This window comes from Malaclemys terrapin, chromosome 21 (genome assembly GCF_027887155.1).
Source record: "Malaclemys terrapin pileata isolate rMalTer1 chromosome 21, rMalTer1.hap1, whole genome shotgun sequence".
NCBI lineage: Eukaryota > Metazoa > Chordata > Testudines > Emydidae > Malaclemys > Malaclemys terrapin.
In genome coordinates, this window is record NC_071525.1 from 3,084,545 (window position 1) to 3,111,809 (window position 27,265).

A 27,265-nucleotide genomic window follows, 5' to 3' on the forward strand; every position below is an offset into this window, starting at 1 on the left:
TTTAAAGGTCTGCTGACACCACATACAGTAAGACCAGGTGTATTCAAATAAGACGTACGCTGGGACCACGCATGTTTCCTGTTTTTGGTCTGCTGTGTCTTTCCTTTTTTCTTGGGGTGGAAAGTATTCAAAGTATATAGAGTCACACTGCTTAATGCTTTACTGCACAGCTCTCCAGCAGCTCACAGATACATAGACTGTGATGTCAATCGATAGATAGATAACTGGATAGTTAATACAAAACAAAACAAAAAGCCAATGTTAAGTAACAGCTAAGATTGCTTAAATGAAAAATCCACCCAGTTCAGTTCCAGAAAAGCTAAGAAAGGACCAGTAGGACTAGGAGACCCCCTTTCCTTTATCACAAATAGTGCTGTCAGCTCACAGACAATAGATTCATAGACTCATAGACTTTAAGGTCAGAAGGGACCAGTATGATCATCTAGTCTGACCTCCTGCACAACGCAGGCCACAGAATCTCACCCACCCCTAACCTATGCCTGAGTTATTGAAGTCCTCAAATTGTGGTTTAAAGACCTCAAGATTCAGCGAATCCTTCAGCAAGTGACCCGTGCCCCACGCTGCAGAGGAAGGCGAAAAACGTTCAGGGCCTCTGCCAATCTGCCCTGGAGGAAAATTCCTTCCCAACCCCAAATCTGGTGATCAGTTAAACCCTGAGCATGTGGGCAAGACTCACCAGCCAGCACCCAGGAAAGAATTCTCTGTAGTAACTCAGCACTACCCCTATTCCTCTAACTCCCACTGCAACACAAACCATCAACTTCAACCTCACACTTTCACAGACACATAGCATCCCATGAACATAAAGACTGACCCGTGTAAACTGCACCTGTCAATACAGCAGCATCCAAACCCCATCCATCAGGCCCCACAAAATCACGAGACTGGCTTATAAATCAGGAGATTTTTGTAAAAACAAAAATAACCGCCATTCGGGTCTTTTTCTTTGCCTTTTGTTTCGGCGCTTCTAGTCACTCGATTCATGTTTTCAAGCTTTTCTCTGCAACCACAAGGCTAGAAACTTACTTTTAAAGAAATGAAAACTCAGATTTTCTTGCAAGTTCTTAAAACCAGGAGCTTTAAGGTAAGCCCCAAATAGAGGTCAGAATTAAGGGTTTACATTATAGTCTGGTCAGGACCCACGAGGACATTATGCCTTCTTGCTAGGTGAGATGCTGCGGCCTTTCCTTCTCCTATTGCCACACAAGCCAGGACTGAGCCCTCAGCTTTGCTTAAGCCCACGCAGGACCAACCTGTGAAAAGCCAGTCTGCAGGAATTCACTTAGTGGCAGCTGTGTAAAGGGCGCACCAGCCCGAGACCATCTGCTGTATGTACTATATTCTCTGAGCACTACACTAGTTTTACCTGCCAATAGCCTCACAGTGCCTGTGTGAAGCAGGGCCCTGCTATTAGCTCCATTTCACAGGCCGACAACTGAGGCCCAGTGGGTAAGTGACTTGCCCAAGGTCATGCAGAGTGTCTGTAGCAAAGCGGGAATTGAAACCACGTCTTTCACATGCTAGCATAATCTGGGCATATTTGATCTAATCAATTTCCTGCCAGGGCAGGGACCTCACGCATCAGCAGCTGTCACAGTTCAGGGCAACTGCACCTGTATTCCCCATCTGTAGTCCAATGGGCAGCGTGATGGTCGATGAAATGTGGTGGTGACGAGTTAAAGGCGATCCGCCTTAGAAGGAGTAATTGGAACCGCTCATGGACACCTCTACTAAATAGTAAAATTAAGGCCCTATGTCATTTGCGATATTGTGGAAATTGCGAGTCCCCCCAATATTAGACTTCCGCTGATATTTTGTCAGCCGGGCAGCTGATAGCGGGAGTCCCCGGCCACCAGCCACCCAGACTCCCACTGTCAACCCTGGGAGTTAACGGCTGTAATCAGTTGCAGCAAAATGTCTGGTTATCAAAAAAATTAGCAGGCCTAAGATCATACTTGAGTGTTTATATTGTCCCAGCAAATATTTCTTAAACCAATAGGTCTTCTCCGGCTTTTCCAAACGACTGCAATGAATAAAGGGCCATTGTTACTTTTCCACGTCTTGTCCACAATTCAGCCGCGATTATTTGACAATCATCCCGCAATTCAAGTATGTTGTATTGATTAGATGGAACAAATGGGCCCAAAGTGTCAAAGGTGTTAACATGACCCTGAAACTGTCCAGCATTAAACAAGGTTTGGGGTTTGGGGTTTGGTATAGAGAGATCTCAGCTTGCTTAGTACCATGGCAAGCACCCCATTAAACCTCCTTTTAACGCTTTATTAAAGATAGGGGCAAGAAAGAAAAAGAGTGGAGGAATCTGAAATTTAAAATATTAAGTACAGTTTTTATTTTAGCAACATTTCTTGTTCCCATTCCCTGTTTCATTTTTAGAAGGAAAACCTGCGTTGACATTCTCCGATGGCATTAAAGCTGCTGCTAACCGTCCTTTGGGGGGAAAAGAGAAGTTCGTTGAGATGAGCTGGAGCTGTCGTTGTTCCTGGTGGTGTTAAAGGCTGATCCCATTTCCTAGAAGGCAAAACAAGACGACCGCACACAAATGTGGGAGGGGGAAAGAACAGCAAAGATAGAAAATGCAGCTTCTGCCTTTGGTGTTGAGGCTCACATGCAACTCACAGCTGGCAAAACACCGACACAGTACATGAGCTGGGAGACATTGGGAACTTTCACTCTCTGTCACACTACCAGGAGAAGGGATGTTCCATTAAACTGAAAGGCAACTCACTTAAAGCTGATGAAAGGAAATGCTTTTTGATGCAATGCATAGTTCACCTGTGGAACTCCTTGCCACAAGATATTGCGACCAAGAGTTTAACAGGATTAATAACTAGATTAGACATGTATATGGATAAAGAGAATATCCACCGTTACATTAGACTGGATAATCTTTTAGAAAGGATATATACCCTCATGCTTCAGGGCATAAACTTACCTCTAATGCTAGAGATTAGGAAAGAATGTTCGCTTGGGTCAAGCTATTCCATAACAGTCCACTAGGGAGTACCTTGCACTTTCCTCTGAAGCACCGGGGTAGCAAAGCTTTCTCTTTGTGCGGAGATGTCAGAGCAAATGGCTAAAGTGCAAACCAAGCTCGTGGAAAGGATGAAGTTCCCAGAACGAACTGTAGCCCAGCCCACGCTTCAGGGAATCCAGTCGTTGCCACGGAAAGGTATTTATAAAAAGACATTCCCCAGCCACGGATCTGACTGAGAAGGAAACAACAATAAACTCGGATGTGACGCAACGGGCAGGCTGCATTTGTCAGGCGCGGCTGCTTACCCCCGCTGGCCCAGCTGTGCCTCAGAGGAGAATTTTAGCCGTGGAGCTAGCAGGGAGGGGAACTGCAGCTGAAGAAAAAACAACGAGGAGTCCTTGTGGCCCCGTAGAGACTAACAAATGTATTTGGGCATAAGCTTTCGTGGGCTAGAACCCACTTCATCAGAGGCACGGAGTGGAAAATACAGCAGCAGGTACATATACATAGTACATGAGAGATGGGAGTTGCCTTACCAAGTAGGGGGTCAGTCTAAAGAAACTCAGAAAGTCAGCGGAAGAAACTCTGTGACTCTCGATCCTGGAAACCCCCGTGCCAGGAGTAAGCTAGCACTGCTCCACTGAAGTCAGTGGAGTCACATTGGTTTATATCAGCGGCCGGGCTGACCCTCAGTAAACCCTGCATTGTAAGCGGTGGCACTTTTCTTCTACAGAGGGGTCACGTGAGAGTCGGGTGGTGGGGGTATAAGCAGGGGCGGCTCTATGTTTTTTGCCGCCCCAAGCACGGCAGGCAGGCGGCTTTCGGTGGCATGCCTGCGGGTGGTTCGCCGGTGCCACGCCATTGGCGTACCCGCCCCTGAATTGCCGCTGAAGCCGCGGGACCGGCGGACCTCCCGCAGGCATGTCGCCCAAAGCCGCCTGCCTGCTGCCCTCACAGCGACCGGCAGGCTGCCCCCCGCGGCTTGCCGCCCCAGGCACGCGCTTGCCTGGAGCCGCCCCTGGGTATAATTATATGTTCTCAACTCCTCCTTAGATTTATGGGACTGATCCAATTTTGCCAGTCATTCGCTTGCAGGATGTTACTGGACCTTGACATCGTCTCCTGGGCCTGCAAACTAGCGTAGCCTGTTGTGTGCGATGTTGCTGTAGCTCTGTTGGGCCCTGGGAGCTTAAATTCATAACTTCACTAGACACTAAAAAGACACTGGAGTTATGGCTTCTGACAATAATCTGTAGCCCACTAATCCCCCTTTGTCCTGTGGCTGCAGAGGGGTTAATGGCCCATTTCACCTCGAAGGGTCTCTTGCAACATGTTAACTCCTGACACTAAACAATCTGTGCCACCTTGTAGGTAGCGGTGATACTCCGAGCACCTTTCCCAGACCCGAGAAGAGCTGTGTGTCACTTGAGAGCTTGCACCTTGCACCACCGAAGTTGATCCAATCAAAGATAGGACCTCGCCCGCCTTTTGTCCCTAACACGTCGTTGTAAGCACTTGGGGGCATGGACTGACTATTTGTTCTGTGTTCGTACAGCACCTGACACATTGGGGTCTTGGCTGATGTGTTACTGCCGCAGAGATGATTAATCATCGTAACGGCACCGTGACAGCATGAGGGGATGAGGTTTTTATGCCGTTTTGACTCTCTAAAGGAAGACGGGGCAGAGACTGTATGAAGTCCACCATGGATCTTGCCATTGTGATGAATTTGAATCCAGCCAGCGCGGGGCACAATAGCTGTGAAGCGAGCACAGCGCCGGCTTTGGCATGGGTAGTGCCAGCCCAGCACAGATCCTGGGCACATACACTGCTTCCTGACCGGCTCTGAAGCCCACCCTGCTCTGTCTTCACTGCTATCGTAACCCGCGCTAGCTGGTTCAGGCTAACCCGTGCACAGCTTTGGCTGTATGGATGTACCCTCAGCGTTTAGCCGTTCCATGCTGCTGTTCTTTTCACTCTGTACCTCCAGGAGTGGGGACGGGCGACTCGAGTTGAGACCCAGGAAGCCACATGCCCCAGGCTGAAACTTCATTGTCCCCTAGAGCCCAAGCTGGGCTTCTGAGAAGGCCGGGTAAGAAAGTTTCCCGTGGCTATTCCACGAGGTAATCCAGAGTGTAAAAGCCAAGCTAAAGGATTCCCCTTCTTCTGCACTTAGGAAGGTCCTTCCTCCGCCCCCATTAACAATTTGGGCAGTAGGGAAGCTGCCGCCAGTGTTTGTCCTGTTTTCTGCAAGCCCAGCTCCTGGATGAAGGTGGTTTCCTGAGAATCTCGGCTTTCATTTAAAAAAAAAGGATCTAGCCCCCCGTGGTGGCAGAGGAAGGCTTGAAAGCGAGAGCCCTAAAGCTGAAAAACACAGAAGGCAAACTAAAAAAACCCTCAACACTGAGTATTAAAAAACAGCAACAAACCCTTGTGATTCGCAAAGCAGGAGTTCTGAGTGGCCTGTCTCATGATTTCTGAATGTGGGGGATTGGCAACACCACTGCCCCCATCTAACTGGTTTTCTTCCCCCTCCCGGCCAGATAAGTGCGCTGAGAACTCAAATGCAGAAATGAGCGAGAGAGGAAGCTGGCAGTTAAATGGGGAGGGGTTTCCCGCCCACCAGATTGCACCACATCACAGCAGTCACCAACCATTGGCACAGTACAGTGGTGAATCAAGCCCCTGGGGTGCAAGCCGGGGGAGGATCAGGCCCCTTGATTTGCAGAGGGGTCTTTATTAGCTGAAGATCTTGGGGGGATAGATTCTCAGTTACACTAAGGCCCCTTTACTCCACTCCGAGCATAAATTACAGCGACCCCCAGAGCCTTGGCATAACTGGGAAAAAAGCCCCACATCTTTATGAGCAGATCAGTAATTTCAGGCCTGATTGAGAAGTGCATTTTATTGATAAACGGGAGTCAACACAATGAGCAAACCATCACACTATTGGCTGGATCTCAGCCGTGATGCTTCATGCCCATAAGGAGGAGATGTTGGGAGATGATCACCTTCTGCCTGCAGATGGGAAATGCCTCGGCATAGTCTCTTGCTGCTTGTAATCTACAGTGGCTTTTTAAAAAGCCACAGTAATGAATTCTGCAGCAGCTCTTCGCGTTAGCAGACCTGAAGTTCAGGAAACTTACAGCAAGGGTTGGTGGCATTTGGATGCAGTTGGCGTTATATCTTCTGTATCCTCGTCAGCAACAAATCTTCCCTTTGCATGCATTCCTGTCACTCCAGTCTGCATTCGAAGGCAGCGTGTGGTCCTTATTTCAGAATATTGGTCATGCTGAAGAGGAGTCCAAAGAACATGAAGATGCATGTTGCCTTCAGCGCTTGGAAAATGGATGCCGGGGAGCCACTTTCTGTTGAAACAGACAAACACACAATGAACATTTGCCTCTAGGTCTCTGGGGTTATTTTCTGCCTACGAAAGCGGCTATTCGCTCCTGCCTATCCCCATTCCCTCTTGCTCTGAATATAACTTGTTCTTTGCTTTGCGGTAATGCCCAGGACCCCGTGGTGCAAGGCGCTGTACAAACACCAAACAAGACGACAGTCTGTGCCCCAAACAGCTCACAACCTGGTGCAGGCATTTACACCAGCGCAACGGGATATAAAATGCTACTAAATGAGAAAGAGAAAGGCCAGACACTCCACTGGTGTAAGTGACGGGGCAAGAGGCAGGGCACTGGAGAAGCAGACCACCGTCTCTCTCACCAGGCTAGACAGACTACACTAGAAAAGCTTTGCTGTGACAGCTCTACTGGTATAACTAGTCCAGCAGAGCCACCTATTGAGGACAGTTTATAGCAGCACAAGGAGATGTTTGTCAGTATAGTTAAGCCTCCTCCCTGAACGACACAAGCTAGATCAGCAAAAAGGACTCGTTTGTCGGCACAGCTGGGGAGTTTGGCTGGCCCAGCTCTGTCAGTCAGGGGCATGGACCAGCACCTCTGTGCCAACAAAACTTTGTAAGAAAGACATGGCCCATGCCCACAGGTCAGGATTTGAAAGGCTTGGGTCACAGCCCTATAAGGATAGGGGCCTGCATCTAGGATTAAGTGGGGCCAAGGCACGCGGCGGGCTCTCTGCACAGAGGTGAATTTCATGCAGCGGGATCGTAACCCACGCAGCTCTGCCATGGCCACGCTGACCCCAGGACCCCATGCCTTTCAGGTTGATCCTAGAGATGCTTCGATAGGAAGTTACCACAGTAGTCTTTTATGGAGATCGTTTTTGAGCCCTGGCTGACGGGGTTCCTCGCCAGGCAGGTGTGCACCATGTCTTTAGCTCTTGGCCGGCTCAAGATGCGCAGGGTGGGTCCTTCCTTGATCTGGATGATCCTCCTGCGGGTGTATGTCCAGATGAAGGTGGCGCTTTCCGCTCCCTCGGCGACAGAGCAGTTTAGCAGGAGGTTGCAGGTTCCATTCAGGATGGCAACGGCAACATCTGGGACCGGGATTTTCTCTGCGTGTCGGAGGGAATACGAAATGGGAAAGGGAGCAGTGAGAATTCCCTGCGCTGCCTGCACGTAGCTTTGAGCCCCTCTGTGCAATCCCAGGTTTCCAGCCCTCTCATCTCTTTCCATAGCATAGACGCAGGATTATTCCGGAAGAACACCTCTGGCTGGGGTCCTCTGCAGGACTGAACCCATCCTTTGGCATCTAAAAGCCTAAGTTACATGAACTAAAGGGCTAGGATATAGCCACTAACAGGAGACAGTGAATTACTCTTTGTTAATGGAGGTCACATATAGGGCTGATTTGAAAATGTGTGTGAGGGGGGGAGGGGGTTTCTACATGGAATATTCTAAGTTTTTGATAAAAATTAAAAACTGAAATATTTCAATTCTGAAATACAGTTGTGGTGCCTCATGGGAGTTGTAGTTCAGGTGCCCCCTGTCCCCATTCTTCTCTACAGGCCAGGCTTCCTAGTCAGACAACATTTCCCATGATGCATCATGGTCTCACCTCAGTGAAGGGAGGGCGTGCAAGTTGGTAGTGCATCATGGGAGACAGAGTCTGGCCAGAGAGACTAGCCTGTGGAGGAGAACAAGGCAGTGAGGCCATCAAACTACAGCTCCCATGAGGCACCATGGCAGGACAGCCGAATCAAAATACTTTTGTTTTCAGGTGAAAACCAAAAAATGTTCAGTTTTTGGGTGGTGAGCTTTCCAACAGATACTTTAGGCAAATAAAATCCATTTATTCAACCACCCAGTTTTCCCTCAAAAAACAGTTTGCACAGAAATTTTTCACCCAGCCGCCCCATGGCCAGGAACGTTTGCCCTGAGATTCAAAGGTCCACGCAGTGGAGACCCACATATGCAGCATGTAACCACGCCCCAAGTGGGCGTTGGTGATCCTGCTGTCATGGGATTTTTGCCCTTGATTTCAATAGGAGGGGTAGGCCCGTAATTTGTCAAGCTCTTTCAAGGTGACAAGCGTTACACGTGGACGTGTCTAAGGGGTTAGATGTTATGTACAAATATTTTCATGGGGAATCTTGTTAAAATATATATATTTATGTGGAAATAAACACCTACCCACAGGGCAGTTATATCCACACTTGAGCTGCAGAAGACGAGAAATTAGCATGCGCCCCTCATTAAAACTGAGCGCTGGAATGCCATGCACTCGTTAAAGAGCTTCAAAGGAGCTGACTAGCTCCCTGTTGACCCTTGGAGGAAACTGGCCTGAGGGGTCTTTGTTTAAGGAAAGCTCTTCAAACAGACACAATTTGAATTTAAAAGAGACGGGAGTTTGATTTTCCTCTCCCTTGCTCTGGTCTGATTTCCAGAGATGGACCAATAGCTCAACCGTCAGCAGGTGGAAACGACCCCCCAGCAGCCCACCCCCACACTCACTGTATACGCGCAGCAGGTATTCCGTCACGGTGGTGGTGAACTCCGTGTTTATCTGCGCTCTGTATATGCCCCTGTCCAGCACGCTCAGGTTGCTAATCACCAGAGAATAGGTATGGTCCAAGACCCTCAACCGCCCTATGTAGCGTTTATCCAGCACTTTAACTGCGGCTGGTTTCCCTTTCCTGGGGGTAAACGTGGCGAGGGTTGTGACCGAATTCCAGACGATCGTCTCCACGGGTACCCACGGGGGAACTTTGAAAGGGAAAACGACCGACCCTCCTACCATCCCAGTCAGCTGGATCACCTGGGATTTGGTGGTGCGTGCATCTAGAAACACAGAAAGAAAGAGAGAAGTTAGGAGACTGATGGAACTGAGTTTTTCAAAGTGAGATTGATTTCTGAGTCTGATGAGATACTTCATGCAGATCGATATTATCGATCCATCCCCAGGCACGCCTCTCTATCCACATACATGTTCCTCCACCTATCTACAGATTGAGTGAAACTGGGAGTTTCCATTCGCTGGGAAGCTACAATATTTCAACATTCATTTTCATTTTCCATCCCACATCAAGATAAAAAGCCAAAATTTCACAGTTATTTTGCAGAATGGAAATCTTGGAATATTTCAGTTTGGAAGCGTAGAAGGATTTAGTTTCAGCGCTGTTGACTGAAGACATTTGGCATTCCCGAACGGCAATGATTCATTTCAGTTTGTTAAACTGAAACTTTGTTTCAAATCAGTTCAACATTAATCTGCATTTTCCCATTGAGACACATTTAGTCACCGAAGCTGTAATTGGGAGCTGGATGCCTATGGGTTGGGCCGGGCTCCCTCTTCCATCATGTACTGAGAGTCATGTGACTCCCATGATGCACCACACATCTTGGTAAGAGGGGAGCCTGTATTGCTTTATGGGACATGTAGTCCTCCAGGGAGCCCGGCCCAGAGGCGAGAATGGAGGCCCAAACTACAAATCCCATGAGGCAATGGACTGACAGGGAAATGCTATTTTAATATTTTGTTGAACTGTTTTGAAAATAAACGTTTTGGGTCAATTCAACAGAACAAAATATTCTGATTTGGGTCAAAATGACCAGAATTTTTTTTTTCTTCAATTTTCAATTGGAAAAGTTGAAAGTTTTCAACAAAATTAAAGAATTCCCACAGAAAGTTTCGATTTTGCAAACATCGTTTCTTCATTCCAATGGAAAATTCTCAAACACACACACACACACACACACACACACACACACACACCACACACACACTTTACCTGTGAGGATGAGGCACGTGAGCAGACAACATAGTCCCAGGATCACCATCCTAACACCAAACCAGTAGCTTCTCCAGTAGGACATTCCCAGAGAGTCCTAGGAGGAAAAGACATCTCAGGAGGGGCCGCTCTGTGGGGAAAGAGGAAAGCGAGGTGAGCATTTGGGAGCCGAACTGTTCACAAAAGAAGGCTGGAGGGTCGGATTTCCACAAGAGCTCAGCAGCACCCAAATGAAGTGGGCCAAAGTGGGAGCTGCTGGTGCTCTTGGAGAAGTCTGGTATTTACGTACACAAAGCTGCATTTGGTCTTCTAATCGTAACCCTAATACCCTGAGCTCTGACCAGGGGCCCAGGCTGAGTGTGTCTGTAATGGGGGCTGGTAGCTGTGACTTATCAAGACATGGGAGGTCATGGAAGGACTTCACAGACTTTTCTGATCCAGCCTCTTCCAGCTATGTCAGTCCCAGTGTCTGATTCTCCTCTCATTCACCCCAGCATAAATCCAATTGCATTACTTCTCTCAGGGCAGAATGTCTCACTTTTACCACCTGTGCCTCATTTTTCTAAACTAACGAGGAAGATGACACATAAAACCAAGGTCCCTTGGGGTCATTAGAAACCCAGTGGCCATTTTTGTAAGGTTTTAGCCCTGCTGCCAAAGTCCAACGTGGGTGAGTTGCTGGGATGGGACCGACTGTTATGGACCAGGCCATAAGTGACCTGGCCTAGGAGTGGGAGCAGCTGTCAGGTCTAGTGGGCAGAGCAGGCATCCAGGTTGGGGAACAAAGCCAAGTCTTTGTATCAGAAGCAACTACCAGAGTCAGAGCCAAGGTCAGATACCAAATGGCAGAACCAAGGGTCAAGACAAGCAGGGTCAGAAGTTGGAGGCCGGGGTCGGCGCCAGGCCTGGTAACTGGAGGCGAAGCATAAGGGCAGGAAATGGAGGAGAGACAAGGGCTGAATATGGAGCAGGGTGGAAACAAGAGAGAAGGCAAAAGCAAGGTGTGGAGCAGGAAGCAAGTTGGGTGTAGCCACAACAGGAAGCCACATTGTTGCTCAGACAAACGTCCTGTTCTTCCTTCTGGCTTAACTAGTGTGGTTGGACCAGTCAGTGGAGTCGGGCGATCCTCCAATCAGGGCTCCCGTGGGTGGAGTCTTGGCTGAGTCTAGTCCTACCAGCTTGTGGGCACTCCAGGTTTCAGCTGACACTGGGCGCAGGGGCCAGGCTGCAGACGCAGCTATCTAGGGACTCCCAGACCTGGGTTCAAGACCTGGGACATCATTCTGAGCTGGAAGTTTGGCTCTGGAAGCTCCTGAGTTGGGATTAGGCCTGGCCCATCTCTAGTGTTGTGGTTTTCAAAGTGCTGCATGACCACTACCCAATGCTCCAGGTTCTCTAACACAATGCTCCAGGGAGCAGATTGTCATTATCCCAGAGAGAGAAAGCGCCTTGTCCACACGGCAAGTCATCCGGACAGCCTAGACCAGTACACCACTTTGCCTTAGGCTAGGACCATGGCCAACCCTAGAGAAGCCTCTCTCCAGGGCAGATGAGACAGGAGGAAAAGGGGGGAAGGGGGACCGGAGCTTGGGGGGGCCCCCAAACTTCTCTAATATCTGTGTAAATAAGGTCAAATGAGAGGGGGTGGGGCCGTACCCAGGCCCCAAATTTCTCACAACAGGCCTGCCTCTCGCAGATGTTGCCATCTTATGGATCACTTTGGGGGAGGGGGAAAGTAGTCCCTAAACACCCACCTTCACATTCTGTCTCAGCTACTTACCTGGCCGCCCGTCACCCTAGGACCAGAGCACTTCCCAGCCTCTAACAGTTACCCTAACCCCCACCCCTCCCCATGAGGCAGGGGAGTGCTGCTATCCCCATGGTACAGGTGGGGAAACTGAGGCACCAATCGACTCAGAGCATTGCCCAGGGTCACACAGGGAGTGTCTGGTAGAGCGGGGCACTGGACCCAGAGTCGCCGGCTAGTGTCCTAGCCACTGGGCCATGCTTTTGCATAAGCCATTGAGTAATATCCTTGTGCTACCTGTGTTCCCCCCCACACACATACACACACACACTGGTCCCTTCTCCCTCCTCTTCTGACCCCCTCCTTCCCCCACTCAATCCTTCTCCCCCCTTCATCCTTATATTGCCCCATAGCAGCCCCACCCCCTAAGCCCTGTTCCCCTGTTTCCCCCCCCCCCCGCTGTCTCCCCTTTGCAGTCCCATCCCCACAGCATCCCAAGCCCTGGCTGTCCTGCCCACACAGACAAACTGCCCCCTGGACCTCCCCTATAGGGGGCAGGGACAAGCTGCTGCCAGCCACGCACAGGGCAGGAGGGGAGCAAAGTGGCATTGGCCAGTCTGTCCTCTGCAATGGGAGGAGGGCAGCCTGGAGGAGGGGGTGCAGGAGAGCGATGGATGGAGCGGGAGGGGGGAGATAGGTAGGGACCGGGTGCTCCCAGTGGCCAGAAGCCAGCACCCCAGCACAGCACCCCCTGGTGGCCCCTCAGGAACTGGCTGGTCCCAAAGGTGTGACATGCCTGGGGGCAAACCAGCATTCTAAGGGTTAATAGGGTCAAACCTCTCCCCCAGGATGAGCAGTTACCATGGCAGTCAGCATCCAGGTATGTCTCACCTGTAACAGGTGACGGAACCATCTCTACTGGGGGGGGGGATGAAGAGGAGAGGAATCTATTAACCCTCCCCCCCCCAACACACACACAATTTCAGTTCACATTTGTGCACACTCATGTCTAGTGATGTATCCTTGTGAGTCTGGTGATTATTTTTATGGCTCGTTTGTACAACCGTGTTATAGAACAGCTCCCCCCACATCCCCCTCCCTTTGCAGGGCGAATGGAACATTCCAACAGCTTCCTTTCCTCCCCCCCCAACTTCAAAGAGTCTGCACCCCGATGTAACCCCTTCCCTGCCAGAGGGAAAGAAGGAGAGAGAAAAAACATCATCTTGCAGGTATTTATCTAAGCATCAGCCTGCATCCAGGAAGGACCAGAAATGGAGGGCCACTGGCATTAAATATGTAAACACATAGGGAAGGAGCAGGACAAAGAGGTTTGGAGCCCAACTGATTGAGAAAATTCAGAACAACAACAAAGACAGGAGTGTGTCTGTGTGGCATCCATGCGTGCATTCCTTAGTGGGGAAAAATACATCAGAACAGGTTGGATAAACACCTGTCTAGGTTTTTTAGGTCCTGCCTCAGTGCAGGGACCTGGACTTGATGACCCCCAATTTTTTTTTCTTCAGCAAATCAAAAAAAAAAAATCATTTTTTGAATCAAATGAAACTTATCACACGACCTGAACTGTTTTGTTTTATTTGGCGTTTAAAAAAAAAACATTTTAAAGAGTTTTTTAAATAAATCTGAGGGAAATTCCACAACATCTTTCGGAAACATCTTGTTCCGACTTTTCCGAGTTTCTTTATTCTTGAGCAAGAATTCACCAACATCAACCAGAATTCCTACATTGTTTTGGTCAGCCCAAATCTGCATTTTTGGTCAAATAGAAGTTATTTGCCTGAAATATTTCACCCAGCTCTGCACTCGAAAGCCTGCAAATGTTCTCGCTGCTGATGTCCATACAACCTTAACTCTTCCCCTGGTCAGTCTGCTTTAGTTTAATTAATTAGATGATTGCATGCTATTATTTCGGCAGCATTGTCTGCCATTCAGGAGGACTTACTGTTACCTTATTCGTGATTCTTTGGAGAACTCCCAGGTCATTATGAAAATGTTTGCTAATCTTGAAAGCTTCTTAGTCTTTTACTGTAAATGGTTAGCCACCTAAAATGTCATCCCAGATACTTCTCTAAGTCAGTTTCAGGTACCTAACCAGAGCGCAAAAATGATACCATGGGACCTAGCAACCAGTCACTAACCGTCAATTAGAAAGAGCTGGAACTGAACAGTTCCTGAAAACTGCTCATCGAAACCAGCTATTGAATATTTGCATCCAACATAGTGAGGGCAATAGGTAAAGCGCTGCTAACCAATAAAAGAGGCCAATTAAAAGGGTCTAAATTCACAATCAATGTTATTGTTAGTATGATAGCCGTGTGAGAGGCCACAAGGACGCCCAGGGCCCTGTTGTGCTAGGTGTTATAACCAGGCTGTCCCCGACCTGCAGAGCTTACATAAATCAGTCAGACAAAGTTAGGAGGGGAAACTGAGGCACAGAGTGGCGCAGTGACTTGCCCAAGGTAGGTCAGTGGCAGAGCTGAGACTCTAGATTCTAATTCAGTGCCTGATCCAGCTATGTGCAGTTAGATAGGCAGGGCTCCCTCCCATCTTAGGCACCTACATGTTCCATTGCTTCTGTCCTATCTTTCTTCAGCTGAGGAAAAGTGATCCCCAACTAGATCAGTGCCTCCCTTTTTATAACCTTCCAGTCTCCTCTGTCAGGTGACTCCCTTGTCACCCTCAATAGGTGTCTTCACTGCCAGGCAACCTCACCCCGGCTAACCTAGTTTTCCTAGTTTGGAGCCAGTCCGTTGTCGAACGTGATCACATTTCAACGGGCGAGCACTTAAGTTAAATGACCCCCTACCATTGGGCCACGGCCCCTACCCCCTCCTGTTCCGACATGCAGTTGAAAGGACAACAGAGACGCCAAAAGGCTGCATATTCCATATGGCATTTTCAGCTTGGTAAAGGTACATACAGCGAGTTCGTAACTTCACACCAAAGTCATAAATTAGAGAGATTTCCCCAAAGTAGCACAGCAACAAGTAGGGTGACCAGATATCCCGATTTTATAGGGACAGTCCCGATTTGGGGTCTTTTTCTTATATAGGCTCCTATTACCCTCCACCCCCTGTCCCGATTTTTCACATTTGCTGTCTGGTCACCCTAGCAACAAGCAAGCCGCGTGAGTTGTGGGCTAAGCTGCCAATGTCACGGTGATGCCATGAGTATTTGGTTGTTTCCTACTCACACTTTCTTTCATGCCTCTGCCCCTTTTGTTACTGTCACGGGGTGTGACTGCCTGGCAGCATCACCCACTTCTGGCTAAATGTGGCATTCCCTGCCTCAGTTTCCCTTCTCAGGAACCCAGTAACTCCACTTTAGGCCTCTTGACTCAATAATAATCTCTATATTGACTCAATATTATTCACTATGGAGTGAATTTACTAATAAAAGCTGGTGCCAAATAGTCCAGAACAAACATCTTTAATAAAGCAGAGATTCTCCTGGCATTTGGGGTTGCTCTGAAGCCCTCCCCTTGAGCCCTGTTCCCAGCCTGGGCTACCCCTCAGGCTCTCCTTGTGGCAGGAACCTCCACCCTCCTCCTGGAGCAGGTTAATTCAGGCAGTCGTTACCTCTCTCCTTCAAACAGGAGTCTGCGGCTCTCCCCTGCTGGGAGGAAGTACGTTGGTCCCCTTCTCCCAGCTCATCCCCAGTTGGGAAGAGAGGGGAGCCTTGCCCTGACCTCGCTGCAGGCTTCCCAGCTGTTTCCTTTCTCCCAGGTCCCTCATAATTTGTCACAGGTGTGGCAACTTCCTGGACAAACCCTACTGAATACGGGTTAACCTTCTTGAATTAAGTCTATGTATCGCTGAGTGCCAAGGACAAGGCTGCGTGAGAGACAAGAGAGAGGGAGGTACTCTCTTTTATTGGACCCGTTTCTCTTGGTGAGAGAGACCAGCTTTCCTGCAACTCTGGCTTGTCTGTGCAATTCCCTCGGGGAAGGGAGGTCACAGCCTCTCCGGGTATTCAGAACAGTGCGGGGTTGTTATGCAAAATCCCTCAGGTTGTAACACCTCCCAAGAAGTCCCACAACCAGACATGTCAAACCATGTCAAACCTGTGTAAAAAACACAGAAATTGGGCTTGTTTTTGGTTTAATTGGCTTGTGAGTTGCTTGTTGGCTAGTTTTTGGCTTGTAGCTTTTTGGCTTGTAGCTTGTTGTTTCTTTTTTTTTTTTTTTGATCAGCTCCTGGCAGGCAGGGGCAAGGGGAGCAAGCAGGGGAGAGAGTCGGGGTGCACAGTGGGCCCATAGGTGCCGACTCTGTGGGTGCTCTGGGGCTGGAGCACCCATGGGGAAAAATTGTTGGGTTCTCAGCACCCACCAGCAGCTCCACGCCCAGCTCACCTCTGCCTCCCAGGGCTGGATTAACCTTTTGTGGGCCCAGCGCCAAACATATTTGTGGGCCCCCCTGGAGGCAATGGAGCATGGTGCGGGGAGGTCAGTCCCCAGAGCAAGGGGCCAGCCAGAGGCAATGGGGCATGGCATGGCAGGGGTGGCCCTGCTCCACCCAATGCGAAGGCACTATTTACATACCGGCAGTTGCCAGATGCACAGTGGCCTGCCCGGCCCTGTGCTGCCACTGCCAGCATGCCCCTTCCCCTCAGGGGTGGGCCCATGCCGTGCCACACAGCCCGCCCCGCTCCCACCCAACACCCCACGACTCCCTATGGCCGAAGGTCCCCCAGACCCACCCCCAAATGCACAGCGCCCTGCACAACACCCCCCCTGCCCATAGTCCCACCACAACTGCCCAGCACCCCCCCCACACATAGAACCCCCACTCCCTAGTGCCCCAACACACACAGATCTTCCCTGCCCCTTCACAGGCCAGCACCCCCCCCCCCCATACTTCTCATAGACCAGTGGCTCTCAAACTTTTGTACTGGTGACCCCTTTCACACAGCCAACCTCTGAGTGCGATACCTCTTATAAATTAAAAACATTTTTTAATATGGTTAACACCATTATAAATGCTGGAGGCAAAACAAGGTTTCGGGTGGAGGCTGCCAGCTCGCAACCCCCCATGTAATAACCTCACAACCTCCTGAGGGGATCCTGAATCCCAGTTTGAGAACCCCTGCCACAGACCCACTCCCCCACCCCCTGCCTCCCGGCCGTGTTGGAAGGCGACTGTGTCTGCCGGGCTGAGCCGGCAGCGCAGTCAGGGCTGGTCCCAGGGCCGGGAATCACTCCATCTCCGTGGGAGTGGCGCAATCAACCAAGCCAGGATCTACCCCGGCTGGGCTCCCTCAAGACATATTTGCCTGGAGGGGCCCAGCCAAGCCCTCCACACTGTTCCCCCCCCCCCATCCCACCTGGCTGAGACCGGCCAGGCTTCTGCACCAGTCCCAGGTGCTCAGCTCCGGGGAGACAGGTGGGGCTCCACAGGTAGTGGGAAGCAGAGACTGCCCAGAGTCGGAGGTGCACTGGGGTCTGGCCAAGGGGCAGAGAGGAGCCCTCAGTGGGCAGGCCAAGAGAAGCAAGTGGTGGGCGGGGGGAGCCAGTGGGGTCTCGGGGCGCAGTGCAAGCGGAGCAGGCCAGGGCCCCTGCTCAGCACTGGCCCAGCTCCATGGATCCACTGGAGCCATTGTAAACCTGACACTGCCTCCTCCACTCTGCCTCCACCCCTGAGCACACCGCGTGCCCGCTTTTCCCCCCTATCTCCCAGCACTTGCCCCTCAGTTCTCTAAGTCCCTAGTTCAATCCCCAGTGTGTTGGCAAGATGGTGGATGGCTGTCAAACGCGGCTATTTCAGGAGCTCATTTTGGTCTTGTGTGTTTCACCAGGCGGAGGCAATCAAGGGGTTCATTGCGTTCCCCTGGCTCCCCAGCCTTAGATCCAGTTATGGACGAGGAGGAGAAATCCAAATGCCAGGATGGAATCGGCCGTCTTCCGAGCCAGGGACAAGGGCACGGCTGAGTTTTTCTCTGGAACAAGACAAGAGCCTGTTATTTATAGGATGTGCCAGCCAATAATACACATGGGCTGCCTCACCCCTGCCATGGAATACCCACAGGAGGAGGTAGAACTTGGGGGCAAGGATGAACAGGGGTCTAAGGAGAGAGGAGCAAGGAGAGGATGCCCAGCGAAACACAGGGAAAGCAGCCCTGTCCCTGGCCTGAGTGCTCCGTCCCCCCCTGACTCCCTGTGGGTGCAGCGAGAGCCCCCCTGCTGCTTCAATCACCCAGGATGACGTTTCTCTCCTCTTTGTGCGGACACCCCCAAAACCCAGAGGATCCCCCAGTTATCGACACAGGCTCCCAGAACCTCACTGCTGGCTCCAGAACCCAGTGCCCGGCTGCAATGGCACCGTCCTTGTGGCTAATCCTCTGGGATCCCCCTAGAACACACAGTCTGCACTGCACCTTCCCCAGGGAGCCCCTCCCAGGGTGGAGAGGGACCACACCGACCCCCCACCCCGCATCACTTTGTACCTTGTGCTAACGCAGACACCACACCCTGCACTGGTGCCTCTAATGGACCCCCTTGGTCAGGCCAGCACCAGGGACTGTCCCCGCAACCTCTAGCTCCAAAGCACTGGCCTCGACCCCTTGAACTCAGCCCATCACCCGAACAACAGCCCATCACCGCAGCAGCAGGTGGCTCTCCTGTGTCACAGGCACACACGGCCCTTCCATCCCTGGGCAGCATCACACCACATGGCCAGGATCCGTCATCCAATACGCAGCACCCCCAGCAGCACGGCATTCCCAACCTAGCCCCACGGTGGCTGCAGCTTCACCAGCAACTCACAGCCCAGGGCAGGTCAGCAGAAGACTGCTCTGGGGTCCCCTGTGGGGGAAATACACACTGGGGACCAGCGAACGAGACTCTCCTTCAAAAGTCACCAGAACCACGGCTGCCCTGTTTCAATGGAGACCTAACCCGAGTGGCTGCATAGGTAGCCTCTACAGCCAGATAGACGCAGCAAGAGAAATGAATGCAAAGTGAATGTTACCATTCCACGTGCAAGGGCTTCTGTAATAGATGAAGCCCGTCTCTTCGCTGGCGGGGTTGCTGACGATGCATTTGTAAGATGCGTCACTTTCTGACTTTAACGCAACGTCCAGTGTGCTGCTATTTTTGCCCACTAAATCCTTTTCATTCTTGCGCCAGTGGTAGGTCACTTGGGTGGCATCCACAATGCACGCCAGGGTGACATTGCACCATCCATCTTCATTGGCCCTGATAGTGAAGTTCACCCTGGGTTTAGGGACGGGCTCTGGAAACAGAGAAAAGAGAAATTCAGCAACAGAGATCTAACCCTGGGCCATATCCTTGGATGATGTAAACTGGTGGGGCTCCAGTGAAAGTGATTTATACCAGCTGGGGGTGTTGCCTGTATAGATTTTATACAGAAGGGTCTATTAACTAGACAAATTCAGACTGCAAATAAGGCGTAAAATTTTAACGGTGAGAGTAATTGACCATTGGAACAATTTACCAAGGGGCGTGGTGCGTTCTCCATCACTGACCATTTTAAAATCAAGATGGGACGTTGTTCTAGAAGATCGGCTCTAGGAATTGTTTTGGGGCAGGGCTCCAGCCTGTGTTATCCAGGAGGTCAGGCTACATGACCACAATGGTTCCTTCTGGCCTTGGAATCTATGAATGATGCTCATCTAGTCGGACTTCCTGTGTAATGCAGATCAGACAATTTCACCCAATGGCGCCTGCTTCCAGCCCATTGACCTGTGGCTGGATGAGAGCGTATCGTTTAGAAAGAGGGTCCAACCATGATGTGGAGACCTCAAGTGATGGAGAATCCACCATATGCCTTGGTGAGCTGTGTCAGTGGTTCATTTCCATCCCCGTTAAATGCAAACACGAAATGAGACTAAACTTTCTTCTAGCTTCAACTTTCAGCCAGTGGATCTTGTTCTACCTTTATCTGCTAGACAGATAAGAGAGGGCTCTTCACGATCTTCTCTGTGTGTGGGCACTGCTTTGAGAGCGAGTCACCTTTTAACCTTCCCTTTGATAAGCTAACTAGAATAAGCTCATTAAAAAGTTTCCCACTGGAGAGCCTGTTTTCCAGATGTCATCGTTTTCCTTCAGCATTTTGGGGATCATGAAATGCAGCCCTTGTTTGGATCACAGACATTAGATTAACAATACCAAATTCCCTGTGTATCCCCTCACTCACCTACAGAGTGCATGTGACCCTGGGCTCTGTCTGGGTGTTTAGCCTCCATCACCCCAGGACCTCTCAGGACTCAGTGACCATATCCTCACGCCCTGAAGCACAGAGAGACCCCTGGCCAAGGCCTTAAGCCAAGACTTTGAAACGTGACTAGTGACTGTGTCCCCCGCAATTCTGGATCCCCTGTAGGAGCCCGATTTTCAGAGCCCAGATGCTCAACACTTTCTGAAAATCAGGTCCCTTTAAAGTGTGCCCAGAAAATGGGGCATCCAAAATCCTTAGTCATTTTTGGAAACACTGACCTAAGTGACTAAACCAAATCTCCTGGGTGCCAGTCCAGTGCCTTGGCTACAAGACCATCCTGATTTAGTTGGGGATTGGTCCTGCTTTGAGCAGGGGGTTGAACTAGATACCTCCTGAGGTCCCTTCCAACCCTGATATTCTATGATCCTTCTTGGCCCTTACCAGCTTAGCTTGGAGGGTTATCAACTCATTTCTTTTATGGAGCCCCCTGCCCCAGAGGCCTTCCTGGCGCTCACTAGCTGGTCTCCCCTGCTTTCTGATGTGTGTGTAGCTGTTCCTCGAAGACGTCTGGGTGGCTCCATTACCCCACCTTCTGCCAGCAGGGCAGCAATCTGCTTTTGCCTCTGTTCCCATTTGGTCCGTTGTGGGAGGTCCCAAAACAGGAATGTCATTAAGGTCGGTACCTGACCCCTCCCCTTAAAGCGCCATCCACAAAGATTCCAGAAAGAGCAGCTCTGGCAATGGAGAATTGGACCCAGAACCTGAGATGAGGGTCTGGCCCATTTCCTGGGAGCCTCTTTGTCCCATCCAGGCTGTTACCTGCTCCTTCCCCTGCCTTGTGGGCGTTTCGGGGTGGGGAGAGAGGAGGGTGCATTATCAGGGCCTTTCTAGCTCCCTGAACCTCACCATCCCTGACCCTGTGCGAAGAGGCTGCTCCCGACTCACCGTACACGTCCAGTCGGAATAATTCATTTGTCTTCTTGCTTAGGTTGTCTTCCACTTCCATCCGGAAGGTGCCGCTGTCTTGCTTCTGCAGGTGGTTAATTTCCAGGGTGTGATTTTCGTAGTAACGCAGTTTAGTATGAAAAGAGCCACTGGGGTAAGACTCTGGCTGATTCCATTTTTTAGTCAGGATCTTTTGGGACTTGTTGAACCGCCAGATGATCTGCTGGTAATTCTCTGGGACTGACAGTATGGGGTTTAGATACACCGTGCCACGGACAATCCCATTCACCTGACTGCGCGGCACCACTGTGGCCTCGTAAGCTGTCAACAGACAAAAATCAGGGTTGCAATGGGAAGCAAAGGAACAAACATTACTCTTAGTTGTTGGGGTGAACTGAGACAAGCTAGCGCAAATGTCCCTCACTGTGCCTCAGTTTCCCCCTGTAAAATGAGGCACAGGCCAAATGAGGTCTGCCCAGCTAGATGAAAGGACACTGGCCTGTCCCTCAAAGCACAGAGACCAGGGAGACTGGCATGAGGGAGATGCCCATTTCTTGGGGTCGGTGCCCCAAACCGGCATTCGGGAGGGGGACTGGGCTGTTTATCTCCAGGGGCAGGAGTCTGCCATGCTGCTCTCTTATGTTGAAATTATTGGGATAACTTCGGCAGCGAGGTCCTAGAAATATCTGCGGGGGGAGGGGGGAACAGGGATTTAAATGGCAAATATGGTTTCCACAAAAACCAACATTTTCCATGGGAAAAATATTGATTTGGGCTGAACTATTTCTTTGGCGTGTTGGGAAAATCAAAACGGAATGTTTCGCCCTTCATTTGTGTCCAGCTGGGCTAGTGCAGAACCTCACACCCCTGTTCCCCTCCAGCCTACATCTCCCACGATGCACAGCAGCCGTTCATCCCGAGGGGAGTCCCCACGAAGTGCCACGGCTGCAATCAAGCAGCAAGGATGGGACAGGATATTCTTCCTGCCAGGGGAGATTTAACTGATACACCATATTTTCCTCATGTGCTCTAGCAGGTGGATCCTGCCAAGTTTGGCTACACCCTGACAGCACTGCCACCGACTCACTGACTTTGGGCAAGTCACTGCCTCACTCCGTGCCTCAGTTTCCCCCTCTGTATAATGATTCCCAGCTAATTCCCAGCGAGAGCTGGTAAGGTTCAGTTGAGGTTGACATTTGTTGCTCCTTGGTAAGTAAAGTTGCTACAGAAATGCAAAGTATTGGTTTTATTTCCAGTGTGGGCTTAGATTGCACCTATTTTTATTTTCTCTCCTGCTCCTAATTTGTTCTCTGGGTTCCTAATCAATAACCAACATACGATGGTCTCACCCTTTACATTTCCTGTTCCACCCACCCTCCCCATCTAGAAATCGCCCAGAATTAGTAGGAGAGGCTGCTTTATGCTGAGCCACTTCCTGTCCCATCATTTCCTTTCTCAAAGATCATTTCGTCTTTTGAGGGAGTTGGTTGTTTTTCTAAATCATGGTGTGACAGGTTGGGTCATAGAAACCACCTTGGGACTGCCACCAGATGTGCTGGCACTACCTCTGAGCCCGTTTTCCCTGACAGCTTGGGATTTCAGAACCTTGCCTGGTTGTGCCAGACACACTTGCCTGCTGCAAACACAGATCCATGTCTGAACCACATTCCCCAAAAGCTGCAGGCTTAACTGAAAACAGCTTAAGAAGTGCTCCTGTCTCCAACACCCAGACACCCAGTTCCCAATGGGATCCAAGCCCCAAATAAATCTGTTTTATTCTGTATAAAGCTTATACAGGGTAACCTCATAAATTGTCCGCCCTCTATAAGACTGATAGAGAGATATGCACAGCTGTTTGCTCCCCCCCAGGTATTAATACTTGCACTGGGTTAATTAATAAGTAAAAAGTGATTTTAGTAAATATAAAAAGTAGGATGTAAGTGGTTCCAAGTAATAACAGACAGAACAAAGTAAATTACCGGGCAAAATAAAATAAAACGCGCAAGTCTAAGGCTAATACAGTAAGAAACTAAATGCAGGTAAATCTCACCCTCAGAGATGGTCCAATAAGCTTCTTTTACCGACTAGACTCCTTCTAGTCTGGGTCCAGCAATCCCACACCCCTGTAGTTACTGTCCTTTGTTCCAGTTTCATTCAGGCATCTCCTTGGGGTGGAGAGGTTATCTCTTGAGCCAGCTGAAGACCAAATGGAGTTTTGGAGTCACATGGGCAAGTCACAGGTCTATGCATGACGCAATTCTCTACAGATTGACGCCATTGCCCACATGTTCGCCACATAATGCTTTATAGAAATATGCTTATGAGTGTAAATATGACCTAACTGGAATATGTTTTATGCTAAATCTGCCATGTAACATATCTTTGCAAAGGTTATGTTCTTCTGCATGTATTCATCCTATCCGTATGCATGTATCATTTTTATATCTGAAGTTATGAGTATTGTCTCTATGTTTGTATTTAAAGTGTTTGCTGTAGGAAACACATAAGACAGATTTGGTCAACCTAGTGTGAAGGGGTTATTCAAGTACTTGGGAGTACTTGGAGAACAATGAACCTTGATAGACGCCAATCCACATCTGAGCTTTTCTTGGAATGTCCTGTAGAAAACTGAGTCATGCATGGACATGTGATTTGCCCAGGTGACTCCCAAACTCAATTTTGTAGCTGTGATTCTACACAGGGGGAGAGAGGGGTTTCCACCCACAAGAGAGAGACTGTATAAGCCCCTGGAAACTCCTCCATTTGGTCTTCAGCTGGCTCAAGAGATAACCTCTCCACCCCAAGGAGAAGCCTGAAAGAAACTGGAACAAAGGACAGTAACTACAGGGGTGTGGGATTGCTGGATCCAGACTAGAAGGAGTCTAGTCTGTAAAAGAAACTTATTGGAACATCTCTGAGGGTGAGATTTACCTGCATTTAATTTCTTCCTGTATTAAGGCTTAGACTTGTGTGTTTTATTTTATTTTGCTTGGTAATTTACTTTGTTCTGTCTGATATTACTTGGAAACACTTAAATCCTACTTTCTGTATTTAATAAAATCACTTTTTACTTATTAATTAACCCAGAGTATGTGTTAATACCTGGGGGAGCAAACAGCTGTGCATATCTCTCTCAGTGTTATAGAGGGCGAACAATTTATGAGTTTACTCTGTATAAGCTTTATTTGGATTTATTTGGGGCTTGGATCCCATTGGGAACTGGGTGTCTGGGTGTTGGAGACAGAAGCACTTCTTAAGCTGTTTTCAGTTAAGCCTGCAGCTTTTGGGGGACATGGTTCAGACCTGGATCTGTGTTTGCAGCAGGCAAGTGTGTCTGGCACAACCAGGCAAGGTTCTGAAGTCCCAAGCTGTCAGGGAAAACGGGCTCAGAGGTAGTGCCAGCACATCCGGTGGTAGTCCCAGAGGGGTTTCTGTGACCCAACCTGTCACACATGGAAAGAGCATTTTCATGAGTGACAGAAGTAGCGAATCCAGGAGGGCTCATCTTTAGGGTCAGGGATTATCAGCAGTCAGAACTGATGTCTCACACTTGAGCTAAAGCAGTAACTAACTCTATTAGCTAGTAGCAATAGTAGATTGTTACCCCAGCAGCATCAGAGTCGGAGGGGATGGACACACACACACACACACACACACACATCAGGTGTGTTAAACACATTCATATTAGAAGTTGGACCTTTTGAACTGATAATCTAGCAAACAGAGAGTGCTGTATTCACTGGAGAATGTCTAGAGCACTGGACTGGGATTCAGGAGATCTGGCTTCTATTCCTGGCTGTCCTGCTAGGTGAAGTCACGTCCCTTCTCCGTGCCTCCGTTTCTCACACTGTGAAATGGGGACAACGGTACCAAGCACATTGAGATCCATGGGTGAGAAGAGTTAGGGGTGATTGTTTTTATTTTTGCTTCTTGCTTGGATCAAGCAAAATGCCCTACACATGACTGCTGCAGATTCTGGGGGAAGTTCAGCTCCTTTCACCACTTTATGGTCTCTTGATTCACTGTATGTGCTTCACGTTGCTGCTGTGTTGTAAGCTGCTGCGTGATGATGAGACAGTGGTTTTTGCTGTTTCAACTCAGACTACTAAACTGGACCATCTTCTTCTGTACACAAGAACTACCGTAAAAGGCCATTACTAAGGGCGGGGTGGGAGGGACACCACAAACACCGTGTGACTTGCCATAGACACGTAATGGATGACATAAGGATTAATAAATACACCACCCTTTGCACCAGCATTGAAGGCACTGACACGCCTCTACAAAGTTGGGACTTTCAACTCGCGCCCCTGCCCCACCACCGCCATATTGCCAACTCTGTGCCTCCCAAAATCACGAAGGAGGTCCCTCGAGCATTAGATTGTCTTTTTTTAAATATTAATTTGGGGTTCTTTTTTATGTGCCTGCTGGGTTTAGAACATTTATGGATCATGTTTTCAAGCTTTTCTCCTCAACCACAAGGGCTAGAAAGTTAGCTTTCTTTTTTTTTTTTTTTTAAGTGAGATTCTCACATAAGCACAGGGCTCTGTGAATCCCTATTTCGGAGTAAGTAGAGCAAAACCCCTGTCTGATTCCCCTGGTCACTGTAATGCTGTACACAGGAGGAAAAAACAACCCTTTCTGACCAGAAGTGTGGAGTTTGATGGCCCTGATTTCAGTGCGTGCAGGAACAAATGTTGTCAATGATAAAAAATGACGAGCTTCTAAATCCTTGGAGACTCAAATATTCTAGAATCTTTCTCTGGAGCGTTCCAGTCTGTGGGCTGGGGTTAGTTTCCGCCCTTTGATACATGGGCACGGTTCTAACGGACATCAGTGAACAAAGACTAGGCAGGATAAGGAAATGTCAGTGGTCCAGCACCCCAGCTAACTACAGTTAATGAGTTCTAACAATCTCTCTGGAGCTTTGATACAGAGACTCGTGTGAGCCGCTCGGCTTTGGTCTCTGTGATGGAAAAAATGAGCTTTCGTTTAAAAAACAAAAACAAAAAATAAGTTTCTAAGCCTGTTCTTGTGATGAGCCTGAAAACTGTAACTTGAAAGGAACAAGGCAGCCGTGCTCCACTTAGCAAAGAAATGTCGGCAAAACACTTGATCAGAATTTCAAATTCGGATGAGAAATTTTGATGGGAAGTTTTTGAAAAGTCCCAACACGTTTTTCTTTCCCTTTGATTGTCACCATCTTAGTCACTTCTACAGCCAGAAGCTAAAGGGAACCAACAATATCCTTTCCCCCACCTCCAGCCCTCCAAGATAAAACTTATCTCGCACAAGGCAGGGAAGTTTGAGAAAGAATCAAATCACTACACGTGTGCACACACAGCCCAAATCTGAAACCCGGATCCAAAACGGGTGAGGGATTTTGGAGCGACAGCTCCGCAAAAGAACTTACATTAGAACAGCACCCGCCCACTGCGAAGGATCAGCCTTAAAGCCATAAAGAGAAGTGCCAGGACGGCTGGAAGAGGAATGTGAAGCAAGCGCCTTTTTCAAGAGAAAACACAAAATGTTCGTCTTACCTTGTAAGCTGCTGAGCACCACGAGGCACGCAAAGGTTTGAACAGCTGCCACCATCTTCCCCAGCATCGCGGCAATCGAAATCCTCTAATCAAGTTACGTTATCAAAGGACCTGATTCTCACTTACACCAGGCATGTAAAAGGGCCTTTATATGGGACCAAATTACAGTACACCTGCATTAAGGGTTTCATGTAAATGAGAGACGGGCCAATCGATTTTAAAACAATTACTTTACCAAGGAAATGCAATCAGACTGGTATGGCCGTCTTCAGTGAATATAAAGAGAGTTAAAAGAAAAAGGAAGTTTGGTTTTTTTTTTGCAGCATGTGACCAGCCAACCACAGGAACATGAGCTAACACCGGCTTTTGGATAGATACCGGCAGATGTCTGACGACACACATGCCAGAGCAACAAATTGATGAAAAGATGAGCTCATTAATATACTAATCTATAGGAGGACACTCCAACATTAGTAGGGTGAGGAAATACAAACAAGGACGAGGGGAGAAACCCCTACTGAATAGGCATTAGACAGAATGACGTCAGCATAACATATTATAAAAGTTGTATCCCAGCCTGTGGGCAGGAAGAGAGAGCTGTAGCCCTGGAGAGGTGCCCAGCTGATGGCCACTGGTGATGAGGGGGAAGGTGAGGAGGAAGACAAAGGCTAAGATT

General features: G+C 49.2%; 1 protein-coding gene across 1 annotated transcript; it reads right to left on the reverse strand.

The window, feature by feature from the left end:
* Positions 1 to 17,247: 17,247 nt before the first annotated feature.
* On the reverse strand, positions 17,248 to 26,823 carry LOC128827048 (CD48 antigen-like). The gene is made up of 4 exons (XM_054010747.1): positions 26,590 to 26,823; positions 21,050 to 21,370; positions 18,896 to 19,159; positions 17,248 to 17,864 (listed from the first exon to the last, which is right to left on the reverse strand). The coding sequence occupies exons 1-4, from the start codon at positions 26,654 to 26,656 to the stop codon at positions 17,770 to 17,772; spliced, it is 747 nt and encodes a 248-aa protein (XP_053866722.1). The 5' UTR covers positions 26,657 to 26,823; the 3' UTR covers positions 17,248 to 17,769.
* Between the last annotated feature and the right edge of the window lie 442 nt (positions 26,824 to 27,265).